This window comes from Crocodylus siamensis, chromosome 3 (assembly GCF_052110815.1).
Source record: "Crocodylus siamensis isolate JL-2025a chromosome 3, ASM5211081v1, whole genome shotgun sequence".
NCBI lineage: Eukaryota > Metazoa > Chordata > Crocodylia > Crocodylidae > Crocodylus > Crocodylus siamensis.
The window spans coordinates 167,064,814-167,084,761 of record NC_143397.1 but is presented as its reverse complement, the minus strand read 5'-3'; the positions used below and the strand labels follow the sequence as shown (position 1 = coordinate 167,084,761).

The window sequence follows — 19,948 nt, the reverse complement described above, 5'->3', positions numbered from 1 at the left end:
AATTCAGAAACCCGAATTCAGATCTCAGAGAAACTTCCTGCATTTTTCCTGCATTTGTGCAGAGGGGTGGATCAGATAACCCTTGAGCTTCCTTACAACTCCATGATTCTATAAATACAGGTCTTCAAGAGAAAAAGAGAGCCTTACAACAAATACCAAGCCAGCGCCCACCAAATTACCCTGGCACAAAAACTTGAGACTAACCATAGTCGGCTACTTTTTTGTAGAACATTTACATTCAGTGAACACATTTTTTATTGTTTTTGAAATAACGAGCAGAACAATAATTGGAGCTGCTAAAAGAACTGTGACATTCCTTCATCAAAAAAAAAAAAAATCAATAAGGAAGCAAGGGAACTATGCAAGATTATTTTAGTGAAACAAGTGAAGCTAGAAATAGTCTGTTTTCCCCTGCTGCTTGTAAACAGCTTAGAAAATAACCAATTCTGTGCTACTCACTCATCATTAATATGGATAAGATCAGAACGAACTTTGTATCTGCAAAAACTGAAGTGACAATTTGGTTCAGAGAAAATTAAGAAAAAGAAAGTAAAAAAGACTAAGGGGTAAACTGTTATTTAATTTGCATTTTGTCTACAAACTTCCTTCCTTCCTTCCTTCCTGTCTAGATTTTTATGCCACACCCATCACCATGATATGCAAGCATGTTACTGTTTAGGTTTCTTTTTCCCTTCCCAAACAGTTTAATATTCCCAGTGTCTCTAAATGAAGACAAGCTGGCAAAGGACTAAACCTGACAAGACTCAGGAAGAGCAAAGCATTTAAAAACAAACAAAAATAAAAATGCTTCTTCCTATACAGCCTTCCCTACTGTCAAGGAAGTGAGTCTGCACTTTGGGTGCCTCTGCACTACAAAACACCATAATAGCAAAAAAACATTCAATTCCATCTTCAGCTGACCAAAAGATAGCACTAGATCCAATGCAACACAGTAATCCACACATTTATGGCTTGATCTTGCAACAGCAGTTCTGTCCGTAAACCAAAAGCCTGCCAGGCACAAAACCATGTAGGTGAAATTAGGCGGTACTTCAAGCTTGAACTAGCTGGCTTCCGTGATATGAAAATTGAGTGCTCCAGAGTTTGAGCTAGCTATGCTGTAGGGATGTAACAGCTTGAGTAACAACGATTCATCATCCAGTAATCGAATCATTGTCTTAATTCAAATACGGTCTTGCTAAATGGTCACTGTTCTTGCTCAAGCTAAGCTAGTTCAAGTACTGGAACTTGTGGCCTAACTTGAACTAACTGTTGCCATGAAGACACGATTTGCATTTAGGAAAGGAGCCGCGGCCGACAGATCCAGATGCCCATCTGTTTAGCTGCACTAATCACTTCGAAACGTCACCTCAAGGCTTCCCTCTCTGCACTTACATTCCAATTAATCTGTTTCAGGGACTCTTCCCAGCAGTCAAAGACCTTCATAGAATAGCCCAAGCTAAGAGATCCCCAGTGATCCTGGCTTTCCCTGATAAAAAAAACTGCAAATTCTCTAATAAATCCCCTAAAATCTGTGATTAAAATTAAAGGCCCCCCACAGCTCTCCCAGCCCTGCTGGTGTCCCTCACTCCCCACCCACAGCCCCCTGGCCCCACTCATGCCTTTCACAACTCCCACAGCCTTGCTGGTGCCCCTTGCCCCCCCACCACCACCCACAGCCCCTGCTCCCCAGCCCTCAGCTGCCAGGGATATGGACCCAGGTCTGCAGCCACCTGCCCGCTCTCCCCCTGCAGGCTCAGGCACAGGTGGGGGAAGCTTCCCACCCCCACACACACCCCTGGGAAGCAGGGATGATCCGCACCCCACAGATCTGTATGTGCAGCAGGCACAGGCTATACAGGCTGCTTCCCTCCCCCAGGGCTTCCACAACCCAGTGGGCTCCACCCAGCATGACAGGGAACAGCGGAGCTGCACAGAGAAGCTGCTCGCTGCTGCTCGCTCCGCACTGCCCTAGCAACACACCTCCTGCACATGACAGCAGTGGCTGCAGTAACAGCAGCAGCGCTGGGTTGCACCCCTCAAAGCAGCAGCATGCACAGGGAGCACATCGCCAGGGCAGCACAGACCTCACAGTGGCAAGGAGATCCCTGCACGGCTCTGCTGTTCCCTGCTGTGCCAGGTCATGCCTGCTGGGCTGCAGAGGCTCCAGGGCAAGAAAACAGGGCAAGAGCCTGAGTGTGGCAGCCCATGCCCACCCCACACACAGATCTGGGGTGCGTGGGGCCCACCTGCCCCTTGGGAGTGCACGCAGTAGGGATCCAGCCCCAGCTCCGCTGGAGGAGACACCTGCAGCCCTATCCTGATCCTCACTGGGGTGCTGCAGCTGCACATTGCAGCCCTGGGCCCCAAGCACCGCCAGACTGTGCAGCAACCCCAACTCCGCCCAGCTCTCTCCCTCCCTACAGAGGCCTCAATCACCTTCTCCCCCCTGCTTACCTACTGAAGCTGCTCTCTCGGCTGCTTGAGTCCATGTGCATGTACATGCACATTGTGCCCCCTTTCTGACCACCCTCCTCCCATTCCTCCCAGCTCCCTGCAGGCTGGAACTCTGCCAGCCTGCAGGGAGCTCATTGCAAAATCCATTGGTTTCTCAGGTAAAACAAGAAATCCACGTTTGTCTCCGGTAAAAGGTAAAAATGAGTGGTTTACTCTGTTTTTCTGTGGGAAATCTCCCCGATTCCTGGAGATCACTCCTCCCTTGGGACTGGGACAATGAAAACCTACAAAAGATTACATATAGTCTTTTTGAGAGGGTAGAAGGGTGGGGGTAGAGAGGAAGTAAGAGGGCAAGACTGACCACAATAGGAGGAGACTCACAAATGCAGGAACTGCCACTGAAGCCAGAACTAGCCCGAGAGAATTCATAATTATGGAAGATAAAGATGACCACCAATATAACCATTTTCTGAATTAAAAATGCAGAACGTAGTCCTTTGATCTAGTTCTGCCTCAGCCAAATTCTTTACATACACACATGCACGCAGGCTACAAACTAATCCAGTTATTTCCCTTAGAGGCTGGGGAGGAAACAAGAGATAACTTTTAAATACTTAGGGGATACACATGCAAAGTAGGGTGACAGAGGCCTTTATTGATATGTTTACCAGGGAGCACACTCATATTACCCAATAACTTTTATCCCAAACAATTTGAAATATCCTCTCTGTAGAATGGCACTGGTAAAAGCAGACTTAAGCATTGCACGGAAGGTCTTAACTTGCATTACAGTGAATATGTATCACTATTTCCTTATTTTAAAATTTATTTCACACAATCCAAAGTAGCTTTAGGCAGCCCTGCTACACCCCGTTCCTTCAGGGGAGAGACTGTGCTGCCTCCAGGACTTGCTTCTGCTCCCCAAGAACCAGAATCAGAAAAGCTATCCTATCCCATTCTGCATTGTTACAAACATCCCTTGTTGTTACTGCTACAGCTGCACACAGAAGCCATAGCAACAGAAATCCTGTTCAGAAAAGAGGTGGTTGCTCTTCACTACCCCATATTCTCAATCTCTATTTTCAGTTAGCAGGCAGAAGGCAACTTAGAGAACACTGATGCTGCCCTCTATACCATCCTTCCTCCCCCCACCCTCTTTTCGGACAATAAAGTCTTGCACTTATCTCTCTTTCCTCCATCCTTTCCCCTTTTGGGCATTTTCCCCTCACAGGGAAAGGATTTCCAAGGGGGGTGGGGAGGAGGAGGAAGCAGCAAACAAGATAGAAAGGAAGGAACTGGTGTCCTTAACTCAGAAAAGCAGGAACATGGAGTTAAGAGGTAAACACCACAGATTTGCCTCTAAGAAGTGATGCTTGGGGTCTGGCAGGCACAGCAGGGGGACAGACAGAAAGCCATTTTCCCCTTTGCTCAACTGCTTGGATTGGGCGTGGCGGGGGGGGAAAGGAGGGGGGTTGCAGGGAGGAGTGGCAGCAGTGTGAAGTGCCATAGAGGGATACATTGGATCACACATGATCTCTCCCCACCTCAGCTCTTGTTTCTTTGGCTTCAAATAGGTTGACTGAGAAATAAACTAGAAGCAACCTTTTTGAGACAATAAAATAATAGGCATATACAGGAATTATGCCTCTCCGTCCTACTTCCTGGTGGGTCTCCCCATCTCCTAGGAGATTCAGGCATCCCCTCAGGAAACCAAAGGAGAACTGAAAAATCAGAAGACTTACCATGTTTGCTCCAAGCGAAGTAGCAGGGTTAATAAGTATGCCTTGTTCAGTACGAAAAAACTAAATACAAAAGACATTCCCAACTAGAATCAGTCACACCATGATACTCAGAGAGCTTTTACTCCTTTGTTTTATGTTGACACGATACTACACACATCACTGACAACTCGGTCACAAAAGAGCATGTACAACCAGCAAGGTGCCAAACCACTAGCAACTCAAAAACTTCCTCAATCTTTATTATTCTCATAGGGACTCAGTCCCTATCATTTAAAGCAATGATTTTGAACCAAGGTGCCATAGCACTCTGGGGTGGCATGAGATCCCCTTAAGGGTGTTGCAGGGTGCCACTCAATATGAGCACTGTTAGGTGTGCAAACACCTACATGATTCAAAACAGAGATTTCAAGCAGAACCCAGTGTCAAAAACATTCTGATGTACTGTGATCTTTCAGATCTTCACAACAGAAGAACTGCTCTATTATTTTTCCACTCAATAAATAAATTAATTAATTAATGCTAAGACCTGGCATTTGCAAGTGGTGCCTGGAGTCTACTGAGGAGGGGTGTCTTGAATCTAAAAAGGTTAAGAAGTACTACTTTACAGCAGTGGTTTTCAACCTGTGGACTGCCAGCTCCTGGGAGTCCTCAGACTATGCCTAAGGGGTCTGCAAAAAGATGACTATGATCAAAAGTATGTAAATACCCACATTTACAATTCAAAGGGGTCTGCACCTCTGTTCAAAATTTCCAAAGGGGTTCACAAACCACTGTTTGAAAAGTTTGAAAACCACTGCTTTAGAGGAACCAGGAGTTAGAACTGCTGCTAAGTGGCGCTTCTAGTGGCCTATAAAAATACTGATTCCTACCTATAGTGAAGTTAACCATGAAACAATATAAATTCCTGACCAATAAACAGCTGCTAAAATCATCATAAGGGTCTTAGTTAACTCTCTCCTTGTAATAAAGATAACAAGCACAGAGAGCAGAATGCAAACACCTGCCCATTATCAACTGCACCAGAGGCAGCAGGCAAGGGTTAACCCATTGTACTTGTATCATGCCAATTTATACAAGTACCAATTTGTAACCATGCACACTTGGTTACTATGCAACACTATAAGCAAAAGATGGTATCATAGTATTACTGTAATATTACACCTCACTGAACAAGTAATTTTAAAAATCAAAGTTTTTATTTGAATATTTTCTTCTTAAAACTAATTTTGAAGTTGTGGACAATCTTGGAGGCCTAAACTCACTATAGTCTGTTAACAGTTAATACTCAACTAAGAGATGTTTGGTACTGAAGAAAAAGCAAACTACTGAACTGGGGAAGTCATTTGTAAAACACCTGGAACAAAAGGTTTTTTAAGTGATAAACCAGCTTTTTACAGCTGTAGCCTTCTCTGCAGGTGCACAGAGATTTTCTTCACTTCAGTTTAATTCAGTAACTAGTTCATTCAAAACTGAGAAACCAAGTGGGAGTTGAAAAGCTTTAGTTACAGCTTCTTCTACTGAGCTGCGAAACATGAAAAATAGCAGAATAATATTTGATGATAAAGAGTCCTTTATGATTCACTACTGGTAAGAATACTTTTTCCACAATTTACTTTCCGCACTTTTATTTTTTATTTCTCTACTCTGCTTTACTTAGACAATTAAACTATTCTATTTGGATATCTCACACACAAAGCAAATACAAGTCTAATTATTTCTATTGATTTTTCCCCTTATTATTTTAAGCCATGCCAGTGACCGTGCGGAATGTAGGACTTAAGTCCAAAGATACAGCAATATTCTATTTAACAGATTAAACACATTTGCTCTGGTGCATTCTAAGATTATGAATAAATGCACAACTACACAGGAGTTTTACAAGAGTTAGGAAAAAAATTAAGTAGCTTCTGCTACCACAGGCTAAAAACACAGTTTGCTTGATCAAAGGGCAGCAAACTAACATATGCTGTATTTGAACCGTTTTCAAGAACAGCTAAAACTCCAGTGTGAATAGGGCCCAAAGGTGGCAATTACACTTAACTTGCACTGCTGGGTCACTTGAAACTGAAGCAGAATTAACCTATTTTATACATAACGGCCAGATGACCAGAGGATGGATTCAAGCTGAAACCCTAGAAGTAAAGAACTCTACCATAATACCATTACTTAAAAAAAAAAATCTAGTAGAACCTCGTTGAAAAGACATGCAGTCTGTTCACATTAGATAGTTGATGTCACCTTCCCATATCTATCCCACCATTTCAAAATTATGCTTTGGGACTAATCTGTCAGCTATTTACTTAAAATAGATTTTTGAAAAATGTAAAACATTTCAATTATATTTGAAAATATGACAATGTTTTTAATGCCAAAAATCAAGGAATTCAGGGGTGTCAACCATATCAGCTGGAGTAAGATACTTGCTGCACCCCAATGCTGCAGTGACAGTGTGCGAGTGTGGAGAGGGAGAGACCCTATAGGGATGCAATGAGTGAATGAGGGAACAGAGTTGAGTATGTGATCCTGTGCCACAGCAGCCAGAGCAGGGGCTCTGCCCCTGGTGGTAGAGTTTCCCATTGCAGCAGCCAGTACCACAGTGACAGCCAGGACGGTGACAGCCCCAGAACCACTGGGGAAAAAGCCCTATGGCTGCAATGCCTGGGCTTCTGGCAATGGCAGACAGCACATTGGTGAAAGCTGGTGTGCTGGCATCCTGAGCAGCACTATGGACAGAAAGTCTAACAATATGGCCAGAGCCAGGGCTTTCGGCATATGCCAGTAACCCCAGCTTTTGCCGGGGCACAGGCAGTCCCAGCAGCACCACATTAGGCTCTGCTACAGTGGCCAAAGTTCCAGGTCTAGCCATGGTGGCATGGCTTCCCACAGGCAACAAGACGACTCCTGGCTTTTGCCAGGTGTGGGCAGCTCCATCAGCACTGAGGGCAGAAGCAACTAAGATCCAATCACCGACACCTTGAGCAGCATGGAAGGTTCCTTTGGTGGCAGCCCATCATGGTGAGAGCACAGCAGCCCCAGCAGTCAGGGCCCAGAGCCTGGAAAGATGGTGGCACTTCCTGTTGCAGAAGCAAACGCTTTGGCAAGAGCCAGGGATGCAGATATCTCCAGTGACACCATGGGCAGAAGCTCCTTCACATGGCCATGGACCAGATGACAAAGTCTGACACCCCTACTATATTCCATTCAAACCATTTAAATTTAAAAAAAGAGTACACAGCCGCAGAGCAGCACATAAGCAGTGAGGAGCAAAGCCGGCAGCGTGGAGTGTTGCATGCAGCTGCTAAGTCTGCTGTGGTGGAAAGGGAATGGAGCGGGGAGGGAAGAGGGGTGTGGGAGGCAGATCAAGGCCCCCACGGTGAGGGAGGGTGGGGGGGTTGGGGCTGGAGTAGGGGCTGAGGCAAGAGCTGCCCAGCTGGGGCCAAAGCAGGCACAGGACGGAGGTGCAACTTGTGGGTGGCTTGGGGGCAGCTCCCACCACTGCGCACAACTCATCCAGTGCTCATCTAGCAGCTTCTGCCACTGCTGATCCAGGAGGGCACGGGAGGGGGAGCCCCCAGACCTGCATGGGGTGGGGTGGGCTGGGGTCAGGCAGATCAGAGGCACACGCCCCTCCTGCCCTCCAGGGACAGCAGTGGGAGCCACCCCCCCGCTTCCCGCACCTACCCTGGCCCTGGCCTGCAGCTGCAGCCCACCCTGCACAGATCCAGGGGGTACACACTCCCCCCTCAACCCCAGATAAGCTGCTTGCAGCTGTCCTGCAACCTGCCCCGGCTGGTCAATGCCTTGCCTCTGCCCCAGCCCCATTCCCCCCCTCCTCCACACCAGATTTACCAGCTAGACGCAGCTCTTCAAGCTGAAGAGCTGTGTATTGGAAATCAGATCAGTATTGGCCAATTGCCTCCTTAAAAACCTGCTATCAGTATCAGCCCCCAAAATCTCCATCAGTGCATCCCTAGTAGATCATTTGGATTCAAACAGAATCTACCGAATATTGCATGACATTTAGGCAGTCACCTTCCCCTTTAAAAAAATAAAGTGCTTTAGAAAGTAAAGCCAGTTCTCAGCTACATTTCACAACTTCTTCCTTTTCACTGAGAACATATTTGTCAGCATTGTAAGCAGGGGTTGAAATTTGGTTGTTTTTCTGTAATTAGTCTAATATCAAAGGATCATTCAAACACTGGGTCATTGTTTCCAAGACAATACACAGTCAACCGATCTTATTTCAAATATATTTTTTAGACACACATAACACAAGTACATCCAATTATACCAAAGTTCCTAAAACTATGCCTGCACTACAAGAAATAATACATAAACAGTTGCATTGTCTGTCCCTGCAAAAATTCAGGTTAACTGCAAGACCATATTTGACAGAATTACATGTATGAGTATATTCAAAAGGCTTTATAACCAAGAATGTTCCAATACGTTCTAAGATTTTTTTAAAACTTCCCAGAGCCCATTCCCAAGCCTGCTGCTGGAAACAGGCTTTCACGCAGTTGAAAAATAAGAGCTTTAAGGTCATTTAATCTAATTCCGCAACAATACAGAACTGTTCCCTGCATTAAGTTTTAGTCTGCTTTCTGTCCAGTTCCTTACCTTTTCTAAAAAAATAAGTGTGTGTGTGTTGAATTGTTCATTCTTATTTAATTTATAAAAAGCTTCCCTCTCTTCCGGTAAGGTCCTTTAAAATCTTTCACCTGCTTCTTTCATAATTCTGGCCTAGGGCAGCACTCATCTAATCTTCACAGCCTACAACCAAGTATGTAGATGACTTTGGAAAGGAAAAAAATTATAGTAAAAATCATAATGTTCCATCTATTTTTGGGAGACTAAGAACAAAGAATCAGACTGTGTTTGCAGGGCGGCTATAGCATGTGTATGTTCCATCAGTAATCTCCTTTATTCATGTTTTGTCTTTTACATTCAAGGAAAGTATTATGAGGCAGACCAAGAGAAATCTTTGCCCATTCATATAGAGCTCTTACACAAATTAAAGATATGCTATCAATCTGAAATCTGGTCAGACTGAATGAAAAGAAGCCTTACAAGAGATAACTCTCTCTCATGCTAGTCCACAATGAAACATCCAAAAACAGGATACAAGGCAGAAATACTGGATCACTATCACTGAAGTGGAGAAATGTTACTTAAAAGTGTTTGAATTTTGACTAATTTAACAGACGAATTGCTATTAGTCTTAGATTCCTTAAAGACTATTTTTAACCAAATTAAAGCCACAATTCTACAATCTGCTTACAGGGAGACACCCCTTCTACCTGTCAATGGCTGGAAACAGACATCCTCTTTGGAGCGCAATCAGCTGTGCTATGACGTATCGCAGCACAGCTAATCCACTTCAGAGACATCTAACAGACATCGTCAGACCTGTTGTTCTCCACAGTCCATATCCTGCCACTCCCAGGGCTTCAAGGACCCAATCCTGGAGGAAACAGGCACTGAGTTCGGGTATGCATCTACAAGGGGGGAAACCCCAACTTGTAAATGTGCCCCCATGTTGGGATGCAGGGGAGCCCTTCAGAAGGGGAATCCCCCAGCTTGTGCCTGCCAAGCATGGCGGGGAGAATTCCCCCTGGTGTTCCCTCTTCTAGTTGCAGGTAGCACCCCAACCCAGGAGCAGTAACAAGAAAAGGCACCGGGCACCAGGGCCATGTGCAAGAAGAGGGCAAAACTCCTAGAAATTCCCCTCCCCACATCTGCAGAGCTGGGGGCATAATACCCCCACTGTAATGGGCAGGTGGGAGAAGCCCTCCACACTTGCAGATGTGCACCAGAGGTTATTCTGCCAGCCCGCAGTCTCCTGCCATAAGTAAACAGATGTCACGCAAAAGGCAGCACAAATTGTTAGTACCGTTATTGCTGTCACAAAATGTAAGCACTTTTGGCCCAACAAAAGGCTATGAGGTCTGTTCACTCAGCTGTTGTACCTCCATAAAGAATTTAATTGCAGCACATAGGTAGCAAACAGACACTGACTATCAGTCTCCAGACAGGAGCACAGGCATGCCTCAGCAGAGTGCAGGACTGATGTCTAAAACATAAACCACATAAAAGAACCATGTTTCTTCATCCCTACCTTATCGTTAGCATTTGATATCACCTTTGTTCCGTTTACAGCTCTCCTCTAGAGCCAGAATTTCAGAATACTTATTTATACAATGAGGTACTTTCTGTCTCATCTAGCACCACAAAATACCAGTCACTGCACAGAGTTTCTTTACCTAAAAAGAACACCCTTTCCGTTGCTAATAGAGTTCTACATCTATCTTTTTACTATATTACCACAATGCCAGATTCATTCTCCCTCATTGCAAGCATTTTCATTAACAAAGAAGAAAGCGATTTAAAGGGGGGAAAAAAACCCTTCAGGCAGAAAAAAGAACACATCTTGGATGAGGTCACAGACACAACAGGCTCTCCTAGGGTTTCTTCTTGCTTGCTCCCTAGATCCTTTCCTAGGGTTTCTTCTTGCTTGCTCCCTAGATCCTTTACACAAAGGTCCTCAGTTTCTGAATGGGGTCAGTCTTCTGCAAGTCTTAGCCTCATCCTAATCTCACCATGTCCTCATGCTCACGTCAGGCTGTTTACAGAGAACTGAATAACACGGTTATCCTGGGCAAGTGCATGGGAAACAGCCTACAGCTTCCTTAGAGTTCAAGAGCCCAAGGAGCCTCATGTAACCAGCATAACCCACGTGGCCAGCTGGTGAACCCCACACACCCCAGCCTCCTGCAGGGCAAGAAAGCGGGTGGCCAGCCACACCCACACAAACGGAGAGGGGAGTGCGGGACATACACCCACACACACATACAGGGAGGGGTGTAGAGGACACGTGTACGTGAACACACACGCAGAAGTGTAGGGGACACATGTGCACATGCACGCACACAGGTGTAGGGGACACGTGCACATGCAGAGAGAGACACAGGGTACACGCACACACGCAGAGAGGGGTGTAGGGGATGTGTACACATGGGGGGGCATAAGGGACACACGCACACAAGGGGAGGCATGGGGACAGGGAGGCAGCTTCGGATGTACATACAGATATACACACACAGATGGGGAGCAGTTTAAGACACGGGCACACAGAGCAGCTCAGGACAGGCAGGGAGCAGCGCAGGACATGGACACGTACCACAAGCTGAAGAGCGACACCCGCGCCTGCTGCTTCGCCAGGGTCTAGCCCTGCCCCGCCTCGCTTGACACCTTCCCACCCGCACTCACCCACCTCCGCCCCTCGCGCTTCCTCCGCGGCCGCCAGCGCCCCGCGCTTCCGGCCCACCCTCCCGCGGCTGTGTGCGCGCCTGCGTGCGTGCGCGCGGGGCGGGGCTGGGGCCGGAGTAGCGCCCGGGCCGTACTCACATGCCTCTACCTCCTCCTGCGCGTCCTCCTGCAGCAGCGACAGATCTGCGGAGAGACGCGCACAATGTAGTGCCCGCCCGCGCTGCCCCCCTCCTCCTTGGCGCCGCCCCGCCCGGCCCCACAGCGCTCCTGGCGCTCCGAGGGGGGAGGGGGCCGGCACCTACCCGCCATCTTGCTGCGGCCCCCGCGGGGCTCCGGCTGCCTCTGAGCAGCCGCGGCGGCGGCGGCACGGGGGGAGGGGCGGCCTTGCGAGCCTGCAGCTCTGCCTCCAACTCGGGGCTCGGGCGGCGCCGGCGGGTGTCCCCGAGAGAGCCCCGCGCGCAGCGAGCGGCAGGGAGGGAGGGAGGGAAGGAGCGAGGGGGCTGGGCCGGACACGCTGCCCCCGCCTCCGCCTGGGAGCGGCGCACGGCGCTGCCGGGCCTCCCCGCCCCCCGCCGGAGCCGCCTTCACCCGCCGCGCGGCGCCAACCGCCTCCTCGGCACCAACGTTCGCCCGCCTCAGCTCGGCCCCGCGCACTCCCGGGCCTGGCGCCGCGCCCCTCTGCCCTCACTGGCGCTCCCTGCGCCCCGCGTTGGCAGGGGGCTGACTGCGCTGGCTGCTGCCCCCTCCATCCCAGTGCCTCCCTGCCTCTCCCGCGGTGATGAGTAGGGATCCTGGTTTTCTCTCGTTTCAAAAAAAAAAAAAATCCCACACTTTCTGACTCAAAAAAAAATAAGCCTAAATCCTCCTTTTTCCCTTATTAAAATTAAACAACACACACACATAGTATATATATATATAGAGAGAGAGAGAGATATTAGATATCTTAGATATCACATTGTTATAGTATGTACTTTGTGTGTGTGTGTATGTATATGTATATGTGGATATATACGGTGTTTCATTTTTTCATATAAAGTGATATATAAAATATATATAGTGTATATCACATATATTATGTATCACATCTTTCCATGATTAAAATTAAATAGCACTAATACACACGCATACTTATTAGCGCAGTTTCATTTTAATCACAGAAAAATGTGATATATAATGTGATATGTCTAATATATACATATTATATATGTGGTGTTTCATTTTTATCATAGAAAAATGTGATAATATAATGTGATATAGATATAAGTGGTATTTCATTTTAATCGTGGAAAAATGTGGATTTTGGATTACTTTTTTGAGTCAGAAAATTTGGGATTTTTTTTTAAATGAGAGAAAACCAGGATCCCTGGTGATGAGGCTGAAGCTAGTTGGTTCTAGGGAACCAGCTTCCCATCTCATCTCAAGACACAGGGTTTGGGGGGAGGTGACTTAAATGGACTCACTAAGCTGAGCAAAGCGGCCCTGTGGGTTTGCAGCGCGCTTACACCATGCTCCCAGGTGGATCCCGCCATTGTGATGTCACTCCCTGAGAAGCCAGCTCCCAGAGGTGATGGTTCCAAGGCTGGTGTCACCGTGCCATAGGGTGGGGCGGTTTTTTACAGATTCATAGATGCTAAGGTGAGACCCCCGCCTAGGTCCAACCTGGCATTTTAAACAAATATATTTTTGAACAGGGATGGCTGAGATTTTTCTGGATGGGCTGATGACCTCAAGTGTCTCAAAATATCTACAGACCTGCTGACTGGTTGTGTGGATAGAGTTTGGGAGTTGTGGCCTTTCGAAGTCTGAAATTGCTGGAAAGGGCAAATTTACACAAAAGTCACCAGCTACCTCAGAAGAAGAATCCCCCATCCTGATCCACCAAGAGATCCCTGAGAAGACATTTTCAAATAGGACAAACCAGACAAGCCACCGTCTTTAAAACCAGAAGGAAGGAAAAATCCATTTGGTTGGCTGCTGGCATGTTGGCTTCAAACCACAGATTGCGTGCTTACAATGGCTGTTGCCACGACTCTTGATTGTGTAATGTCTAATGTCATGTAATGCCACCACACCAGCCAAAATATCCTTACTATTTTTGCCCACCTGGCTGGCCACGGAGGGTTAGTAGGCCAGCAACACTGATACGCCGATAACAGCTGGCCAACACCCCACCTGTCAACCCAAGCTGGCAAAGCTGAGAGGGCCACCAGGTCACGTCTTCAACCACTTGGCTGACTTATTCCCCTCTCCCCATAATCTAGAGCTTCTGGTGCCAGTTTAAAAGCCACCTTGAAATGTCTTCAGTGCCTTTCCACTTCAGAGCAATTTGGGCTTGTGGGATTGCAGAAGCCCAGTGTCTAAACTGGTGGCTCTCAACTCTTTATAGTCTTGATGTCCCCCTCAGAAAATGCCAGCTCTTAGTTTTCACTTGTTTTTTGACTGCAGAAAAACAATAAAGCTGTTTTTCTGTTGCAAAGGACTCAGAAAGCCCATAGCAGGTTGGAATGGGTTTAACACTGTGGATTCCTATTTGAAATCTCTGGGTTTATCTTGTGAATTGTGTTTGTGCACCTAACAGAAGTAATAACATTGTGTAGTACCCTTGAAAGGATATCAAGGCATGCCATTGTACCCTGACTGAGAATCACCGGTATAATATCTAAACAACTTTTAATTCAAAAGGTTAAGAAGAGATTGGTTACCAAGTATGTCATGCCTGAGGCTTATTTCTGAACCTTTTTCCAACCCATTACAAAAGTGTAATAAAGTATACCAAAACACTATGCATCCATTACCTTTTTATAATTCTTATAAAATTAATTTGTGTGTTTTAATATAAGCGTCTATAATTTGGAAATGCAGTAAGAGCATTTGCTTGCAATTGGGCATTAGTAGCGTTTATTTTTTAATCATGGCATTTTTATGTCACTTTGGGGGGAAGTAGTCTACAGGGTATTTAGGAAATTTAATTTTTCTATAACGTATGTTTAAACAGGGGAGCTGCTATTTATCCAAGGAAACAATGTAGAACGATTAGTTTGAGAGATTTTTAATATAGACTTATGTGTTTTCCTGACTTTGGTACTCCTGTTAAGAGTACTGTTTTTGTTGCTATGTTCTGGATATACAATAAAATGGGATGTTTTTACCTTGCAAAGTTAATTACATTTTCAGTTTTTTTGGAACAAGTTACTTAAATAGGTATATGGCTCCTCATGTGCAACCAGTGGTAGATGTATTATTTATAGCCACTGTAACAAATTTATGCAAATAAGAAGGCAGGTAAGTGGGATATGATGTTGGTCTACATACGTTTTGCCTATTGGAAGTCCATGGGGTTTGCTGCATTTGACCTTTCATATAGCTGGAAGATCAAGGGCCCTCTTGAGTTTGTCCATGACTCCTGAGAGGGTAACATGGAGACAGGGGGAACCAACCACAAAATTTGTCCAAAGATTCTGGATGATTTAAGAGCTATGATGGATTTGATGCATCAGAATCTGGCTGGAACCAAAGAGAATCAAAGGTCAGAGGGGGCCTTGGTTCTATATTATCACCAGGGAAGTGCCACAAAATACAGAATTCATGGGAAGCAACCTTTTGAAATTGTAGAAAAGCAGAATGATATGACTTAGCATGGAAAAGCCTTGGAGGGTGTTCCCAAAATTACAGCAATTCATTTTGGGGGCACTGCTTTCTCACATAATTCCCCCCAAATTGGATCAGTGTAGATTTGGGTACCCCATGACAGCCTGTCACAACAGTGTCCACTTCTGTAAATGAAAATACTGAAGCAAGATTTTTGGTTATACAGTAACACATGAGGAAGAGAGGAGGGAAAAAACTCATTTTTATCTGGAAATGTGCCACCATATGCTGCCAGCGTCTGCCTCCTGAATATGGATGTCCAGATGGCTGTATTTCTAAACTTTCTGGCTGTGATGAATGGGATGTCAGTCTAGATCTTCAGTCTTTCAAGGCCTGATCCACAGTCCACTTAAATATCTGATAACACTTCCACTGATCTCAGTGGGCTCTGGCTCCAAATAAGGAAAGAAACAGAAAACTTAAAGTGTATGACACACAAAATGGGTCTTGAGATATGTGATGAATTGCCAGTTTCAAAGATATTACTGCTACAGAATACCGTCCAGGGGGTGATTGCTTGGGACCACCTGGGCTTTGTGTGGTCTCAGAATGTATCCCAAAACCAGACCAGGTGTGGCCTCTAAAGCATGCAGGGAGTCCCGTTTCTCTCCCATTCTGAGAGACTCACACTGACTTTGTTCCTCACCCTCCCATTTATTTCCATAACCCTGACTCAGGAACCTAGCTCCTGAGAGATGGACTTTACCTCTTGTTGGGCAGACCAAATACAACCCAAAGTTTATTTCTCTGTCTTCCCCTAGATATCTGTAATCCCCACCTTTGTTAAAATGTCAACAAAGCTATTTGAGTCTCTATAGAAGTATGCGATGGATCTGTCTTCTTTCATGTAAACCAAAAACTCCAGCTTCACTGTCTCTATACCCATTCCCCCTGCCTCCCGACCCCCATCCGTCTCCCCTATGTTAGCTACAAGGAAACAGAGGCATGCAACACTGTTACAATAAGAATACAGTTAACATAGAAATATTACAATGAACACCATAGTCCATCACAATTGCCAATTTAAAAAAAAGTTACCAAGACTTTGAAATCAAAATAATATTAAAAAAAAGAAGCAAGAGACATTTCCTAATACTAGATTAAAAGATTTCAAAGAGATGTTAAGCGCTCAACAACAAATCATTTAACCAGTGGTGTAGTGGGACCACACATGCCTGGGGCTGCCAGGACACATGGGACTATGAAAACATTCAAATAGATTTTATACTAAAATTGGAATGATCTTTCTTTCTCCACTCCCAAATACAAGAAATGCAAAACCATAAAAATAACTAACTTGGGGCTTGATTTCATCAGAAAGTACCATAAATCTATGGAAGACTATGTAATTATGTTGAAAAGCCAAGGGTATAAATTAGAAGACAAGAATGGAAAGCACTTGACATGGTGTTTCATACATGAAGAAAATGAGTGTATGGTATCTAGGGGTATAGGTTGTAGTTGTGTTGGCAGAGCTATCCCTGGGAGGGATGAATTGGGGCCACCGCCACAGACCCTGTGCTTTGGGGGGCCCTGCAGTCAGTGCAGTATAGGCCCTGCTGCGGCCACCACACACTGCCACTGGTAAATGCTGCTGGCTTCAGCTGCTCGTCACCCCACCTCTGGTCCCCACACAGGCTGATATGCCCCAGGCCCTGCATATCCCTAGGTATGGCTCTGCCTGTTGGTCTCAGTTCTAATCCTCTCAGTCATTGGCAATGCATTGGGTATACATGCAGGTGCACATGCACCCCCTGAGATTGGCGGTGCACCCCCTGCAAAAAGCACTGCCAGCAGCGCATGCTGGCAGTCGCTGCTCACTACCTCCCCTCACCACCAACACCACTGGCAGCATCTGTGGGCGATCCCCGATCATTGCTGGCCACTGCCAACACTTCTGGTGGCATCTGTGGGTGATTGCCAACCACTGGTTGGCACTCCCCCCCCACTGCCAACAGTGCCATGGGCACTTGTGGGAGCTTGCCTCTCGCTGCTGCCATGCTCCTGCTGCTGACAGCACCACTGCCATCTGCAGGAACTTGCCATGCTGTGCCAGCCTCTGGAGCCACGTGGCATTCATGCTGTCAGTACTCTCATAGCTCTCAGTTTTAATCCTCAAAGGGAATTTACAAAACACCTTTCAAAGACACACCTACGAACTTCACTTCATCAACCTACTGGATACAAAAAATCATGTACTAAATATAGACATTGGATTTATGACACATTATAACCTGCCTAACATCTGACTCCCCAGGTAACCTCTCTTCTCTTAATCAACTGTATTCATTCCCTTTCCCATCCCCCCCACCTATCTCTCACCCATGGACTACTTCAATTTGTATTTTTACTGACTGGCTTTCTTGCATGCATACTGGCTTCTGGCTTTTTCACTATTCCCTCCTGGAAGAGCACAGACCAACTGCAGACATTTCCTCAGCCTGACGAAGGGTATTTGTACCCAAAAGCTTGCAAAGAAGATTGTTTCCACCTATTTGAGTTGATCTAATAAAAGATATTGAATTTACCCAAAGGACCTTGTATGGTATCTACTGTCGTGCTAAATTATATATCTCTAGCTGTTCAGTGTTACAGGGTTTTATAAAGTACTATGTTGCTCCATGCAGACTAACAAAAATGATAAAAACATGCAATATTTAGCTAGCACTAATCTCAATGGAACCCTATATCAGGATGTAGCTGAGTTGTAAAATTACCACAACCAAAACTGTGGTAAATCTGAAGGCATGAAACAAAGACAGAGCGGCAACCCCAGATAGTATGTACATGGGAATAGCCAAATAATAATCAGGAAATTCGCAAGCCACCTACCATCGCTCATTCATTACCAAGTAATCAATTCCAATTTCAATCGCTGGGAGCCAGTCTCCCTCTCTCACTTGTCAAATTTTCAAACAAACAGCTGTGTGCCTTCTCCCACACTTGCCCTCCTGTATGCCTCATAAATATTTGCAAAGCTACCTCATTATCCTCCTTAAACACTCTCCATTGCTGTGATGCTTACAAAAATTTGACAAGAGTTAAGTCGCTGGTGCACTGACTTAACTGGTTATCATGCCGACTAATGTCTGCTAATTTTCCTGTACACTTCCATCTGTCTGTCTGTATCCATCTGCTGTCTCTTTTCTTAGACTGAGCTCTTCAGGACAGGAAGCCTGGCTAAGATTCCTATGTTCTGTCATGTAAATAATATCTAATAATAATAATGATAATGGTAATAATAATATAGCTTATACATGGACTGTTGCACCTATTTAGAGGCCCACTGGGATGTGTTAGATTAGTAGTCTGAGAAAAATTCTAATATTCTTGCATTAATTTACTCACAAAAAAAGCTATATTAATGCCTAGTTAAGGTAGCCTTGTGATATCTTATGCCCTTCTGGAATGTCCAGTTCAATAACACACAGCTGAAAACCAGGAAATACAGAGTTAGGGTAAGTACCAGTGTGACTTTAACTGTATGAATTATGCAATACGTACTGAGAATTGCCTGCATGCACTCCAGCCACATTTGTTGTGTTAAGTATAGCTGGATTGATTGGTGGAGGGATTATTCGAAGCAGCACGAAAGAGCTCATGTTTGTGATCTAAGGAGATCTGGGAACAGCCTGATGCTTTCAGTAGGTCTGACTCCTGATATATTTATAGGGGTCTACTGAACTTGAGGCAATGGCTGGCCAGTTTCACAGGTAAATGCCTAGGCAGCCACCATTTTCACAAAGGTAATGTGGCAGCCCCTCTCCCCGACACCTCTGATTGGCTGTGAGGGCTATCCCTCATGCAGTCCCACTCCTTGCCGCCAACTGCTGGAGAGGGGTGGGGCCATATGATGGGCAACCCTTGAAGCCAATCAGCAGCAAGGGGTGAGGGTGGCAGCTATCTTAGCATGCTGGGAGTCCACTTTCCCCTTCCCATCCCTGATGAACTGCACAGCTGGGCCATAGTAACCATGAGGACTGCTGGCTTCCCAGAGGGAGCCAACATTTTTTTGGGGGGGGGAGGGTAGTTTTTTATTTTTCAGGGAGGCTGCCAAAAGTATGGAGCCTGCCCAAAATTGCAGTTTCTGCAAAAATTGCAAAATTGCAATTTTGGTAGGCCCCTATATATACACTATCAAAGGAAAAGGGTACATTGATCTCTCAAGGTGCATAATCTACTTCCTGGTGGTGTAGAGTTGTCTAGACTGTAGTAGTGATACATAGCAAATTTTTGTCCAGGCAACAGATAGCAGTAAAGTGGGATACAAGAGTGAATTTAATGATGGATTTTAAATGAGATGAGATGGCATATTGTGAGTGAGAATGTAGGGCTTGCAAAAGAGAGCAAAGGGATTATGGAAGTGTGAGGTTATTTCAGAGAGTTGGCTCTAGGTTTGAGTATGCAACTGGTATAGGTAGCTCCCTTTCAGTACAGCTCACTTACCACATGTTTTTGCATAGGAATAAAAAGGCATGTGTTTTGTGGTAAGGTTTTAATGTGCCTTCTTCCCTAAGTGATATGCACTGTCTGCAAAGGCATAATGCAAGCGGGCCCATATATTTTATGGGCATATTGTGGTGTTGCTCAAAAGGAGGTAGAGCTAAGATTGCATTGGTATGCACTTTAATTCTGTGGCCTGGTTTTTAGAAGTTTGAGTGTTGTTGAATGTGACATCTTGGAAGGAAATAAGACACCAGAGGACTAATAATAATTTAAGTAAGGTCTGAGTACCTTCAGAATTCTCTACTATGCTTCAGGTTACATTACCCCAAAAGAAAATAATAGAAAACCTGATAGAGGTGGATTTTAGTGACATGCTTAGCTATCTT

General features: G+C 45.5%; 1 protein-coding gene across 4 annotated transcripts in view; it reads right to left on the bottom strand.

The window, feature by feature from the left end:
• The window catches only part of PPP4R1 (protein phosphatase 4 regulatory subunit 1), a 72,985-nt gene extending 60,830 nt beyond the window's left edge, over nt 1-12,155 (bottom strand). For 2 of the 4 annotated variants that reach the window (XM_090039676.1, XM_090039677.1), the window contains exons 1-2: nt 11,771-12,155; nt 11,607-11,651 (exon numbers count right to left, since the gene is read on the bottom strand). In XM_090039676.1, coding sequence (XP_089895802.1) covers nt 11,607-11,651; nt 11,771-11,777 — 52 coding nt within the window. In that variant the 5' untranslated portion in view covers nt 11,778-12,155. The remainder of the gene's footprint in view (nt 1-11,606; nt 11,652-11,770) is intronic. The other 2 variants (XM_090039680.1, XM_090039678.1) reach the window with 2 other exon arrangements.
• Between the last annotated feature and the right edge of the window lie 7,793 nt (nt 12,156-19,948).